The following is a 12,697-nucleotide window of genomic DNA, read 5'->3' as shown; positions in this document are numbered from 1 at the left end:
GAACAAAGACAGTAAAGGTCTGGGGGAGGGGACCTTCTGGGGGACCTCGGGGCTTCCTGGGGGGCTGGGGTTTCATGGACATTCTGCTGTCACCTGTTTTGTGGGTGAGAGAGCCCCCCAGATCCTGCTGCACCCCAGTGTTTTACAAATGGCCAGGAGGAGGTCTGTGCTGGGCAGACAAGCTTCTGCCATAAGTGGGGGGTGGATTTCCATTCCAGGGACCAAGGGATCAACCCCAAGGAGGATGCAAACGGTCCCACCTATGTCTTCTGCCTCACAAGATGTCCCCTCGTGCTCATGGCATCACACATTTAGTATTCCTTTAGGATAAACTTCTAGAAATGGGGTCGCTTGGGGAAATTGTGTATATTTTCAACTTTGATATTGACATTGCCTTTTAATTGAGATTGAAAAAACCTTCCAAAAATGCAATTCCAATCAGCTTCCCACCAAAGGACACTTCCTTGCTGATAGTCAGCGTTTGACGGTTTGCCAGTCTTAATCAAAATGTTACATTCGTTTTCATTCCTTAAGTATTAGCGAGGTTGAGTTTACAGTGTCTTCATCACGTATGTATCCCTTCATCATTTTACAATATCTTGTTTGTCATCTTCTTATCGATTTATAAAGTGTGGGTTGTTGATCTCTGATGTTAACCCTTGGCGATAGGCAGCAACAAAGATCAAAACAAAACTTTGCCTCATCTTTCCACTTAATTTATAGTAATTTTGCCAAACTAGCTTTTTTAAATGTTTATCTTCACATTTATCAATCTTTGCTTTTAAGGTTTTTGGGTTTGGGATCATAATTTTGGGGGTTATCACCCACCCCCAAAGAATCTTGGGACCAAAAACTTTGGAAATATTGAATCACAGAATCTGGGAACACTTGAAATTGAGAAATATTGCAGTCATTGTTATAAAATCACGTGATGTTAGGAACAGAACTTTCAGGACCTTATATTTGGAAGGGACAGTTCATTCATTCATTTGATTTCTCATTCATTGATTTATAAAATTAATGGCCCATCTGCTGTGTGCCGGGTACCATGCAGGGTGCTGGGGATCCAGCTGTGAATAACCAGACAAGGCCCTGCCCTCCTGGCACCCACTGCAGAGGGTCCACCTTCAGCTGACACTCACTAATCATCTGCTATGTCGGAGACTCCTGGGTGGTGCCCGGGACACAGGCAGGACTCCACTCTCCAGCCTCCTGCTTTTCCAGCCTCACCTTGAGCCGCTCCACAGAAAGAATCTTCAGGAATGGGTTCCCTATCCCTGAGAACCATAGAACAAAGAAGAGAGCTGGGCCCTTGAGACTCGAAAGAGGGGAGGGACAAGGGGGTGATGGAATCAGGGTTCAGGATGGCCACGGTGGGCCGAGGCAGCTAGAATCCCAGGCCCTGCTCTCAGGTAGAGGGACAGACGGCTCCAGCCCCCCATGCGCCTCTGCTGACAGATGGCCATCAAGTCAGTCCCGTTCCTGCGCACGGATGTGTGGTCAAAGGAGCTGCTGTGGACGCTTACCACGCCCAGCTGGACCCAACAGGAGCAGTCCCCTGAAAAGGTGAGCCCCACCCTGCCTCCAGGAGCAGCCCCTGCCTGCCCCCTACACAGCCCCAGGGGCTCTGTCCATGGGACACCCAGGGCCCTAGAAAGAAGTTGGTGGACTTGAGGCAGGGGCAGGGCATGGACAGCAGGACTTGAGCTGCACCCGCTGCAGCCGCAGGCAGAGGCTTGGACAGTCCACAGCCAGGTGTTGCGGTGGCTGCAGGAGCCCAGGGAGGCCAAGCGAGCGTGGTCAGGGGCAGCTGCTCAGAGGAGGTGGCAGGCCACCTGAGGGGGGTCAAGCACAGGATAAGATGCTGCCCCTCCCACAGGCCTTCCTGTTCACCTACTATGGGCTAATCCTTCAAGCTGAAAAAAACGGTGCCACGGTCAGGAGACACCTGCAAGCCCTCCTGGAAACATCCCACCAGTGGCCCAAGCAGAGGGAGGTGAGGTCCCAGGCCCCACCCTGTCCCCACCACCACCTGACCCTGACCACAGGCTGAGCCTGATGGCTGGTCTCACACCATGCCCTAATCCTGACCACAGCCTGAGCCTTCTCCCTGTTCTCCCCCAACCCCTGACCCTGGTCACAAACTAAGTTCTGACCTTGGTTTACAGTTGAGCCTTGACGCTGACCACAGGCTAACCCCCGACCCGTTACAGCCGTGATCTCAGCCACAGCGTAGCCCTCCTCCTCCATCTTAAACACATCTCCTCATTCCCACTCCAGCACAGCCTACTCACAGCCGGCAGTGAGGGATAATGGGCCTCCAGGGATTCACCTCTGTCCCCCGCGCCCCTCACTCCCCCCACCAGACCCCATAAGCTGTGTGTCCCCTGGCATGAGCTCAGCCACAGGTCCTGACAGAGTGGGGTGGGTGCTGGCTGCCCTGGGGCCCTGGATGAGCCCCAACCCCCTCTGGGGGTCACATTCTCCCTCAGTTTTCACTCCTGCCAGGGGAGGAGCCGGGTCCAGTCCTGGACTTTGGGGTCCCCTGATGAGTGACCCTGATCCCCGACCCACAGGGCATGGCTCTGACCTTGGGGCTGGCGGCCACCCACCACCTGGATGACGTCTGGGCCGTCCTGGACCAGTTTGGCCGGAGCAGGCCCATCAGATGGAGCCTCCACAGCTTCTCCCCGAAGGTACTGGCTCAGGGGTCCTCAGAGACCAGCAGGAGGTTGGGACAGCAAGACCCCCACCCTCTGTGAAGGCCAGCCTCTGGGGACTCCCAGGACACTGCCCCATTCACCCACGCCGTTCAGGTGGGTGTGGGAGGGGCCCCCACAAGGAGGGGAAGGCAAGGGGCCTGGACTCCAGCCAGCTCCAGCAGAGCCGAGCGCCCCGCACACACCCCACCCTAACACCCCACCCAAACCATGGCCCTAACAAGGCCCAAGCCATCCCCCAAAGAGCCAGTCCCAGGCCCCCTGTTTTCCGACTGAGGGCCATGGAGGCCCACTGCCCCTCAGGACAGACGCCTGCCCCTAGGGTCCTGCTAGAGCTGGGCAACCACCTCCACAGCTCCCCAGAGGAGGGTAGGGCGGGGCGCTGACACTCCTCACCTGCCTGTCACTCCTCGGCCAGAACTCGGAGGACCTGCACTGGAAATGGGCCAGCAGCACCATCCTCCTGGCATACGGCCAGGTGGCGGCCAAAGCCCGGGCGCACATCCTCCCGTGGGTGGACAACATCGTGTCCAGGATGGTCTTCTACTTCCACTACAGCTCTCGGGTAGGCCCCTGGCTGCCCCTGCAGCATCCCAACACCGGCCCGTCCCCACCAAGACCAAGTCCTCCTGGACCCCAGTCCAGCCGCCCCACAGGCCTCTCAGAGCGGAGAATTCCAGGACCTCCCAAGGGCCTTGGAGCTCACCCCCATGCCCCACCCCACCCCTGGAATCATGAGGAACCAGGCCCAGCTTCCTGGTGGCCCCAGCTTCTGTCCGTCCATCCCACCGAAAGTTCTCTGGGCCTCATGATACCTCTACCCTCACTTCTCCTCCTAAAGCAAACCCTGGGTTTTCACTTTGGGGGTGGGGGACATGGGTATGGAGGGGCCAGGCTGACGTCCATCATGCCTTGATGACAAGCCCCTGACTCCACACTCCACACTAGGGGCCTCCAGCCCAGGTCACTGTGAGGGGCCCCGCAGGGCTGCCCCCATCCCAAAGTAGCCATATCGCTGCCCCGGGTCGCCGCTGCTGTGGCCGTGGGGCATGGGGTTGCCACATCTCAAGAGACTTACAGGCCCTCTCCCAGTGTTTAAACGCTGTCAATTACAGTTTTAAACAAAACCATGCAGCCCCACCCCTTAAGAAGCGCCCCAGGTACGGCCCCGGTGGGTGGTCTCTGCTGCCCCCTTTCAGCCATGACCCTGCTGCCCCTTGGATCACAGCCTCACGCTCTTGCTCCCACTGCACACTCCAGCGCCCTGGGCGCTGACCATGTCCCCCGTTCCAGGATGAGACCCTGAAGCAGAGCTTCCTCACAGCCACCCTGATGCTGATGGGTGCAGTGAGCCGGAGTGAGGGCGCCCACAGCTACGAGTTCTCCCAGACCTCCGAGCTCCTCCAGTGTCTGATGGTGCATTCCAGGCGGGCAGCCTCCCTCGGTTTACCCCCTGCAGAAGGAGTGGGGTGGCTTTCTAGGGCATGTCCTGACCTGTCTCCAGTGGCTTTGCTCTGGTGCTCTGGCCTCCTGGTGGGGCAGCTCACAGAGGCCTCTCTGGGCAGGTGAAGGGCCAGAGCATAAACCTGTGGCTCTGGAGGATGCCGGGCACTGAGGTCTTCCCAGGGTGGGGAGACCTGGTGTTGGAAGTGGGACGGGCCAGGCCTGAGCGGCTTGGTGCCACCTGGGACTTGCAGGTTTTGATGGAGAAGGAGCCCCAGGACACTCTGTGCACGCGGAGTCGCCAGCAGGCCATGCACATCGCGTCCAGCCTCTGGTAGGCCCCTGCCTCACACAGGGCTTCCTCAGTGCCACGCAGCAGCCTCTCCACTTGGGTTTGGAGCTGGCGGGCAGCAAGGTGGAGAGGTCAGAAATGGAGCACAATTCTGTGTGCCAGGCACCATTCTGGGGTCTGAGGACCCAGCTGTGGGACAGCAGGGAACATCCCTGTTCTCTAAGAGCTGACACTTGGGGGATGGGGACAAACCGTGAGCAAACCACACATCTCAGCGACAGCTGACACTGCTGCCTGAAGGCAGATGGAGCTGGGGGAGCGAGGTGGAGGGGAGGTAAGATCTTCACGGGTTGAGGGCTACAGGAGACTCTGCAAGGAGAATTGATTAACTGAATAGTGGTGGACTGGGTGCCCACCACTGACCCCATGCTCTTCTAGGCTCCAGGATACAGCCTGAGGCTGGGTTAGTCGACCCTAAAAGGGGACTTTGGGGCAAAGACCTGAAAGGGTGAGAGAATAGCCCTGCAGTGCCCAGCTGAAGGGACAGCGGGTGCAAAGGCCCTGAGGCTGGTGCGCAGCAGGGTTGCTGGAGGACCCGCAGGGGGCCAAGGTGGCAGGGCTGGAATGCATGAGGGCCCCAGGAGCCACGAGAAAGGTCGTCCAGGCTACTGCAGGGCACTGGCTCTTGCCTGAGCGAGGTGGGGCCTTCGGGGGGCGGTCACACTTGAGAAGGAATGTCTGGATCCAGTGTGGGGAGTAGATGGAGCTTCCGAGAGAAAATGGGGGATGAGTCAGGACCCCCTAGAACAATCCAGGAGAAAAGTAACAAGTGGTCTGATTAAGAGTAAGAAGTCCTTAAATGTGGAATAAATTGTGACGGTAGAGCTGTCAGGAGCTGCTGGAGGGCTGGACGCAGCTCTCGAGGGAGGGAAAAGAATGGAGAATGTGCTGAGGCTTTGCCCAGGCAACAAGGAGGATGGCACCACAGTCCACTGTGATGGGGTGGGCTGCGGGTGCAGCTACCCTGGGGGAATGCGTCAAGATGGAGATGCTCCTTAGAGAGCATCAGGATAGTATTTAAAGCCAGGGACTGAGAGGAGAGATGGAGCAGGCTATCACCTGGCCGGGATGCCCCAGCTCAAGGCCCTGCAGAGGCAGGCGGGCCAGGGAGGCAGATATGCACACAAGAGTCTCTGAACGGCAGAAGGCCAGAAGTCTGCAGGGATGAAGGCAGATGCCACTCAGGGAACCTCCCCAGGCCCCGGCCCCATGCTAACAGCCCTCTGTCTTCCCAACAGCAAGCTGAGGCCCCCCATAGACTTGGAAAGGAAGTCTCAGCTCCTGTCCACCTGCTTCCGCAGCGTGTTTGCCCTGCCGCTGCTGGATGCCCTGGAGAAGCACACCTGCCTCTTTCTGGAGCCTCCCAACATCCAGGTGTGGCCCATGGCTCGGGAGCAGGCAGGCTGGATGCACCAGGGCTGGGGACCCGGGGCAGTTCTTCACTGCCTTGAGCACCTACATGTTTGCTGCGTGCTATATGCCGCAGTGTGTTTGCCCACCTGTAAAATGGGGGTGATACTAGCAGGGCCAATGGTACTTAACACTTGGCAACTGAACTGAGACACTGGGTGAGCAGTGGCATGGAGGAGCACCCTGTAAACAGTGGCGCGTGTGGCCTCCCTCCCTTCCTGCCAGCCCTGAAAGCCAGCAGGAAGAGGCTGGCAAGCCCGTGCTGCCCAGCCCTGCAGGCCTTGGCCACCATGCTATGGCAGGGTCAGGTCTGAGTTTTTGCCGAGCTCCCCAGCAGCCCAAGGGAAGCGGAGAGGAGAGAGATGAGTTCCCCAACCTTGTGGGGGTCCCTGCAACACCTGGAGTGAGTCACCTTCCCTGCAGGGTGGGCTCAGTCTCACCACACAGCTACTCAGAGGTGGTGCCATGCCCAGGCCGTGCCCAGTCCACCCTGCCACCCCAGGAGGCTGGAGGAAGGAACTCCAGGATTGCTCTCAGCACTTGGCCAGTGCCCACCCCTTCCTGGGTTCTGTTCAGTAAAAGCCGCCCCTGCAGAGAGACGCCTGCCATTACTCACGGCCATCACTGGGTACCTGTGTGGCTCCTGGGCACAGTAACTGCGCCTGGCTTCTTGCGTGTCTGCGATCCTTGGCCTGTGGCCAGAGCCAGTGTTAACTGAGCCCCTGCTAGGTGCCAGGCCCTAGATCAGTTATCTCACCTTCCCAGCAGCGGCCCCAGCATAAAGAAATGCTCAGAGAAATGAGGCCGTCTGGTGGGACAGGCAGGGTTTGAACCCCAACCCTGCCCCCCAAGGCTGAGTCCAGGCTGGAACTAGACAGACAGACACTTAGGGTGGGGTGGTGAGAGAACGAGGGTGCCCTGGGCCCAGGGCAACACAGCCCTCCAGAAGGGTGGTCCCTGGCCACACCTCAATCCCACCACAGTTCAGAATGACCCCATTACCTGATGACACGGTGACACTGAGGCTGGCTCACCCAGGGAGTACCATCTGGTGTCTGGGGGTCCAGTGCTGGGAGCTGGGAGCACTGAGCCAGGGTTCCTGTTGACTCCAAACCCCTGCCTGCCTCCACTCTGGCAGGTGGGGCTGGCTTCATGCCATTCTCAGTGAGGAAAGTAAGCTCAGAGAGGCAAAGTAAGTCTCCCCAGGGCACCTAGTGAGTGACCAGAGCCCCAGGGCTCTGCTCCTGGTGGGCCCTGGAAGGGAGGGTAGCTGGGGGCATTTCTCTGGTCCTCTCCCTCCCTGAATGTGCCCAGCAAGCAAAGCAGTAAAGATTGGGAGCATGGCGTGTAAGACCCAGAACTCAGCCCACTGCATCATTGGCAGGGCCTGGGCAAAATGAAGATGCCAGCCCCTGCTTCAAACCTAAGAACCTCCAGAGCATTCACCCAGCCCAGGGTCCTTTTCAGCCCCGGACCCTGGGACCACTCAGGGCACCCTCCTGTGAAGCTAGCCCTGCTAGGAATGAACTCGTCCGGGCCACTGAGACACCTGTGCCCTTGGGTGATCACCAGAGGCCTCCCCACCCAGTCCCCACACCTGCCAAATGGGGGCCATGGCGGCCCCCTCGCAGGCACGGTGGCAAGCCCCAGTGGTGAGCAGCCCGGCACATGCAGGAAGTAGGCGCTCCTCAGGCCCTGTGTCCACCTGGGCGTGGCACTGCCTGACCACCCTTGTCTCTACACAGAGCCTGTACAGCAGGACCACGGAGGCGCTGGACCTCATGCTGCAAAGCCTCATCATGCAGAACCCCACCGCCGGCGAGCTGCATTTCCTGCTGTCGGTGAGGCTGCCGGGAGGCCAGTCGGCTGGGGCCGAGGGGTCCTCAGCCTATGGCTAGACTCCAAAGAAGGGCATCCCAGAGGAGACAGGGTGGGACCTGGGGGCTTTGAGTGGTCCAGGAACCAGGAGGGGTGAGAGCCACCCGCACTTAGGGATCACAGTGGTTTGGGGCACTGGGGAGGGAGAGACAGCAGGTGGCCTGGTAGAAAGAGGGCTGATGGGCCAGGCACGGTGACCCATGCCTGTAATCTCAAGACTTTGGGAGGCCAAGGCGGGTGGACCACTTGAGGTCAGGAGTTTGAGACCAGCCTGGCCAACATGGTAAAACCCCATCTCTACTAAAAATACAAAAAAAAAAAAAAAAATTAGCCGGGCATGGTGGTGGGCACCTATAATCGCAGCTACTCAGGAGGCTGAGGCAGGAGAATTGCTTGAACCCGGGGGATGGAGGTTGCAGTGAGCTGAGATCTCACCACTTCACTCCAGCCCAGGCAAAAGAGAGAAACTCTGTCTCAAAAAAAGAAAGAAAGAAAGAAAGAAAGAAAGAAAGCTGATGAGGGTCCCGCCCTCCCCTCCTAGAGAACTTCCCCTGCTGTGTCCCCTGAAGGGTTTCCCAAACCCGCTGCCCCCACTCCCCCCTGCCCTCCCTCACCTTGCCAGGAGGGAGACCAGAGCAGGCAATGACAGTCCCAGGGCAGGTGGAGGCCCAGGGAGGGGAGGCTGGCTCTGGCTCAGAGGTCAAGCCCAACGGGACTTCTCGCAGCCCTGGCTGAGGACTAAGGCAGCCACAGGCAGAGAAGGGAAGGGAGGGGCCCAGCAGGCAGAGGACACGCAGAGCAAAGGTGAGCAGTGCAGAGGAGCCCAGCGCGTCTTGGGGAAGTCACAGATGTGTTTCTGGGACACCACTGGGTCACAGAATCTCCAAATACCATGTACCCTCATCCTACTTCAGAGTCACTAATTATATATCTAATCATATATCACCTTAATAAAGAGCTCAGATTTGCCTTAAAAACTATTTGACGTACCAGTCTCCAGATGACTTCGTAAGTGCAGCAGGCAGAGCCTAGCCGAGGATGGATGGAGCCTTAGAGAGGGGGCAAAGCCGGGGTGGGCGGGGCCTGGGCCGAGTGGGCGGGGTCTGAGCCGGTGGTGGGCGGGGACTGGGCCGAGGGCCCCGCAGAATCCTCTCCCCGATCCTGCCCGCCCCGCAGCACCTGTACATCTGGCTGGCGTCGGAGAAGGCGCATGAGCGGCAGCGGGCTGTGCACAGCTGCATGATCCTCCTCAAATTCCTGAACCACAATGGCTACTTGGACGTGAGTAGGCGGTTCGCCGGTCCCACGCCCCACACCCGCTCTGCCGGCTGGGCCTCCTGCCCTGGATCGCAAGGGCCCAGCCAGAGCCGCCCTCCTCCCAGATCCTGCCAGGGTTCATAGGGTTCAAGGCCCCCTGGACACCAGCCTCCAGGACAGAGTGGATCCCTGAGTACCCGACAGCGCAGCCGGGCTCCATATTGACTGGCAGCCCAGGCAATCTCCCTCCTTGCAACTGAGGGAACAGGCAGGGAGGGGCAGGACCTGCCCGAGGCCTCACAGCTGGGATCTGAAGGCAGGTCACCCTGACCCCTGACCCCTGACCCTGGAGCTAGGCACCTGTCTATGCACCTGAGGCCTTGTACAGGTGTTTCTCCTCAACGAGACCCAGCTTTTCACCTGTAAAGTGAATGGAAATGACCCCTCCCTAGAGCGATATGGTGGGGCTCAGATGGGGTGGAGACCGTGAGAAGGCTGGTAAACTGTACGGCCCTGCGCCTGATTAGGGGTTCCTTGCTGCATGGAGTGGCCACCCCACCACCCTTCCGCCAGTGCAGCCCCTATCATGACATGGCTCACAGCCCTCATCTGTCGCTACTGCCCTTGAGTTGCATCAGCACATGGTCAGAGAGTGCGCTTCCGCCAGTATGAGCCCAAACCCGCACTAAACCCGCATTAACTCCCTAGGCATACTCAGGGGGATGGGGAAATTAGTTCCTTGCCCTAATGCCTGGTGGCTGCCTGGTCTAATGAGGGCAGGAGGCAGAAGTGCTGGAAGGAGGGGGGACTGTTCTGCCAATGGAAAGACCCTGCACCCCTGGGAGGAGGAGGACAATTAAAGTGGCTTCAATTTACTCAAAATCCATTTCGACATCACAGGACTGGACCAGGGTAAGGCAAGCAAGATACTCACCTTGCACACAAAATTTACCGCAGAAACAAAAAACTCTGTAATCAAGATGATTCACGTTTTCGTGTGATGTTTTTAAAACTCAATTTGGCAAGCTATGGCCCATGGGCTGACCACCTGCTTTTGTAAATAAAGTTTTATTAAACCAGGACCAGGATGAGGGTAGGACAGGTGAGGTGACATGCAAAACCAGGGTCAGATCCTGACTTTACTTACAGTTTTGAGATCTTGCTCATCGCAGAGTTTTTTGCACTTATTCTGATTTTTCTAAATATTGTATTAAAATATTACTTTTCTTTTTCTTTTTTTTTTTTTTTTTTGAGACAGAGTCTCGCTCTGTCACCCAGGCTGGAGTGTAGTGGCACGATTTCGGCTCAGTGCAATCTCTGCCTCCCGGGTTCATGCCATTCTCCTGCCTCAGCCTCCCGAGTAGCTGGAACTACAGGCGCCTGCCACCATGCCCAGCTAATTTTTGGTATTTTTAGTAGAGTCAGGGTTTCACCTGGGTTTCACCTGGGTTTAGCCAGGATGGTCTCGATCTCCTGACCTTGTGATCTGCCCGCCTCAGCCTCCCAAAGTGCTGGGGTTACAGGCGTGAGCCACTGTGCCCGGCCACCTAAAATATTAACTTTTCTTGATTACTGAATGTTTTGCCCAGCCCCCAGTCCCAGCCCTGCCACACCATTGGAGGGGTCACCTCTGATGTAGGCCGTGCTGGGTGAGTGTGTGGCAGGGCTCTGCAGGGAGGTTCGGCCATCAGTGATTCCCGTACTCTCAACACAGCCAAAAGAGAACTTCAAAAGGATTGGGCAACTGGTGGGCATACTGGGGATGCTGTGCCAGGACCCAGACAGGGCCACCCAGCGCTGCAGCCTGGAAGGGGCAAGCCATCTCTACCAGCTCTTGATGCGCCACAAAGGTGAGTTCTAAGCACCAACTTCCACCCCAGCTGCAACCTCTGGCAGACCCACACCCACACCCCTGACCTCAACCTTGCCCCAAATTTACCCCCAAACCCAACCCGGATCTGAGCCATAACCCTGTAATGGCCTCACCCTGACCCCCACCACTCTGATCCCAGTCCCCAAACTGGGCACAGGCCTGATCCTGATTACAAATGACCCTACCCTAACCCTGCCCTGTCCCAAACTAGACCCCAAGACCACCTTTGCCCTGCCCTCACCCACCCTGTCCCTGGCCAGCAGGAGAAACTTTGCAGGCAGAATCACAGGCCCCCAAGGAGCTCTCCCAGGCCCATTCGGATGGAACCCCACTCTGGAACAGCAGAGACCAGAAGGCCACTCCCCTGGGCCCCCAGGAGATGGCAAAGAACCACATCTTCCAGCTCTGCAGCTCCCAAGTCATCAAGGTCAAAGTCTTTAGAGTGGAGGGCAGGGCAGGGGCGTGACCAGAGCACACCACATATCTGGGGAGTGGGGAGTGGTGGGTAAATGCGCTCGCTCGCTCTCTCTCATGTTGTTGAGGTGGAGCCAGGAAGGTTTGGGGGGCCAGCACACATTAGATGCCTACTTATTACCTATGCCAGGAGCTTCACAGACATTACCACATCCTTTCCTCAAGTTTTATAAACTGAATTGAACCAAATGATGAAGAAATTATGGCACAGGGCTGGTCAGTGACCCACTGGAATTTGATCCAGCCCCAGCTACTCCAGAACCCGTGCTCTTGGCAACTGTTGCAAGCCATTGGTGTGCTGAGGCCAGTTAGAAGTTTAGTGTGGAAAACCTCAAGCCCTAGAACCAACTCACTGTCTGTGTCCAGAAGGAAGAATACCTTACTTGGCTGCAGTTTACCCTACTAGAACCTGCCCTGAAGGCAGAGGCAGGGCCGGGAAGGAAGAGTTTCACTGAAGGGACAGCTGCTTCACCCCATGTGGTCCCTGCACACAGACCATGCGTGTCCAGCTCTGGCTCTCCCCAGACAGACAGGAGCAGTAGAAGGGAGAGGATGGGAGGGTCTGCTAATCATAGAACCATCATAGAACCACAGGGCTGAGAAGGTTCCAGCTGGAGAACAGACACTTTGTGCCTGGGTTCTGGTCCCAAGTTTGCCCCTAACTCCTCATGTGGTCTTGGATACATGACATCTTTATCACCACCCCCACTGTCATCATCACCACCATCATTATCACCACCATCATGATCACTGTCACTGTCACCACCACCACCATTAGCACCACCATCAGCACCATCACAGCCACCACCACCAGCACCACTATCACCATCATCACTACCACCACCATCACCATAAGCATCATCACCACCACTACCACCGCCACCACCACCAGCATCATCATCACCACCGTCACCACCATCACCACCACCATCGCTATCACCATAAGTATCATCACCATCACCATCATCACCACCACCACCATCACCACCCCCACAATCATCACCACCATCATCATCACCACCATCATGATCACTGTCACTGTCACCACCACCATTATCACCACCATCACCATAACCACCACTGCCACCACCACCACATCACCATGACTACAACCACCATCACCATCTGCATTACTATGACCCTGCACCACCATCATTATCACCACCACCACCACTTTTACCATCACTGCCACCTTTATCTCACATTTATTCCTGCCCTTGATTGAAGGAAGATGGCTCCAAAGTCTTTACCAATCCTGAGATTGTAGTATTCTAAGAATCTAACCACCAT

General features: G+C 57.2%; 1 protein-coding gene across 9 annotated transcripts in view; it reads left to right on the top strand.

Annotated features, from left to right (window-relative positions):
* Positions 1 to 12,697, top strand: part of LOC116813629 (maestro heat-like repeat family member 5) — a 71,738-nt gene that overhangs the window by 25,214 nt on the left and 33,827 nt on the right. For 6 of the 9 annotated variants that reach the window (XM_058444152.1, XM_058444149.1, XM_058444151.1 and 3 more), the window contains exons 7-17: positions 1,459 to 1,566; positions 1,880 to 1,996; positions 2,577 to 2,696; positions 3,139 to 3,285; positions 4,014 to 4,136; positions 4,418 to 4,497; positions 5,754 to 5,889; positions 7,671 to 7,766; positions 8,980 to 9,084; positions 10,775 to 10,910; positions 11,194 to 11,360. In XM_058444152.1, coding sequence (XP_058300135.1) covers positions 1,459 to 1,566; positions 1,880 to 1,996; positions 2,577 to 2,696; positions 3,139 to 3,285; positions 4,014 to 4,136; positions 4,418 to 4,497; positions 5,754 to 5,889; positions 7,671 to 7,766; positions 8,980 to 9,084; positions 10,775 to 10,910; positions 11,194 to 11,360 — 1,335 coding nt within the window. The remainder of the gene's footprint in view (positions 1 to 1,458; positions 1,567 to 1,879; positions 1,997 to 2,576; positions 2,697 to 3,138; positions 3,286 to 4,013; positions 4,137 to 4,417; positions 4,498 to 5,753; positions 5,890 to 7,670; positions 7,767 to 8,979; positions 9,085 to 10,774; positions 10,911 to 11,193; positions 11,361 to 12,697) is intronic. The other 3 variants (XM_058444148.1, XM_058444153.1, XM_058444155.1) reach the window with 3 other exon arrangements.

The sequence above is a fragment of the Hylobates moloch genome, unplaced genomic scaffold (genome assembly GCF_009828535.3).
Source record: "Hylobates moloch isolate HMO894 unplaced genomic scaffold, HMol_V3 SCAFFOLD_9, whole genome shotgun sequence".
Taxonomy (NCBI): Eukaryota; Metazoa; Chordata; class Mammalia; order Primates; family Hylobatidae; genus Hylobates; species Hylobates moloch.
This window is presented reverse-complemented; position numbering and strand designations above follow the sequence as displayed.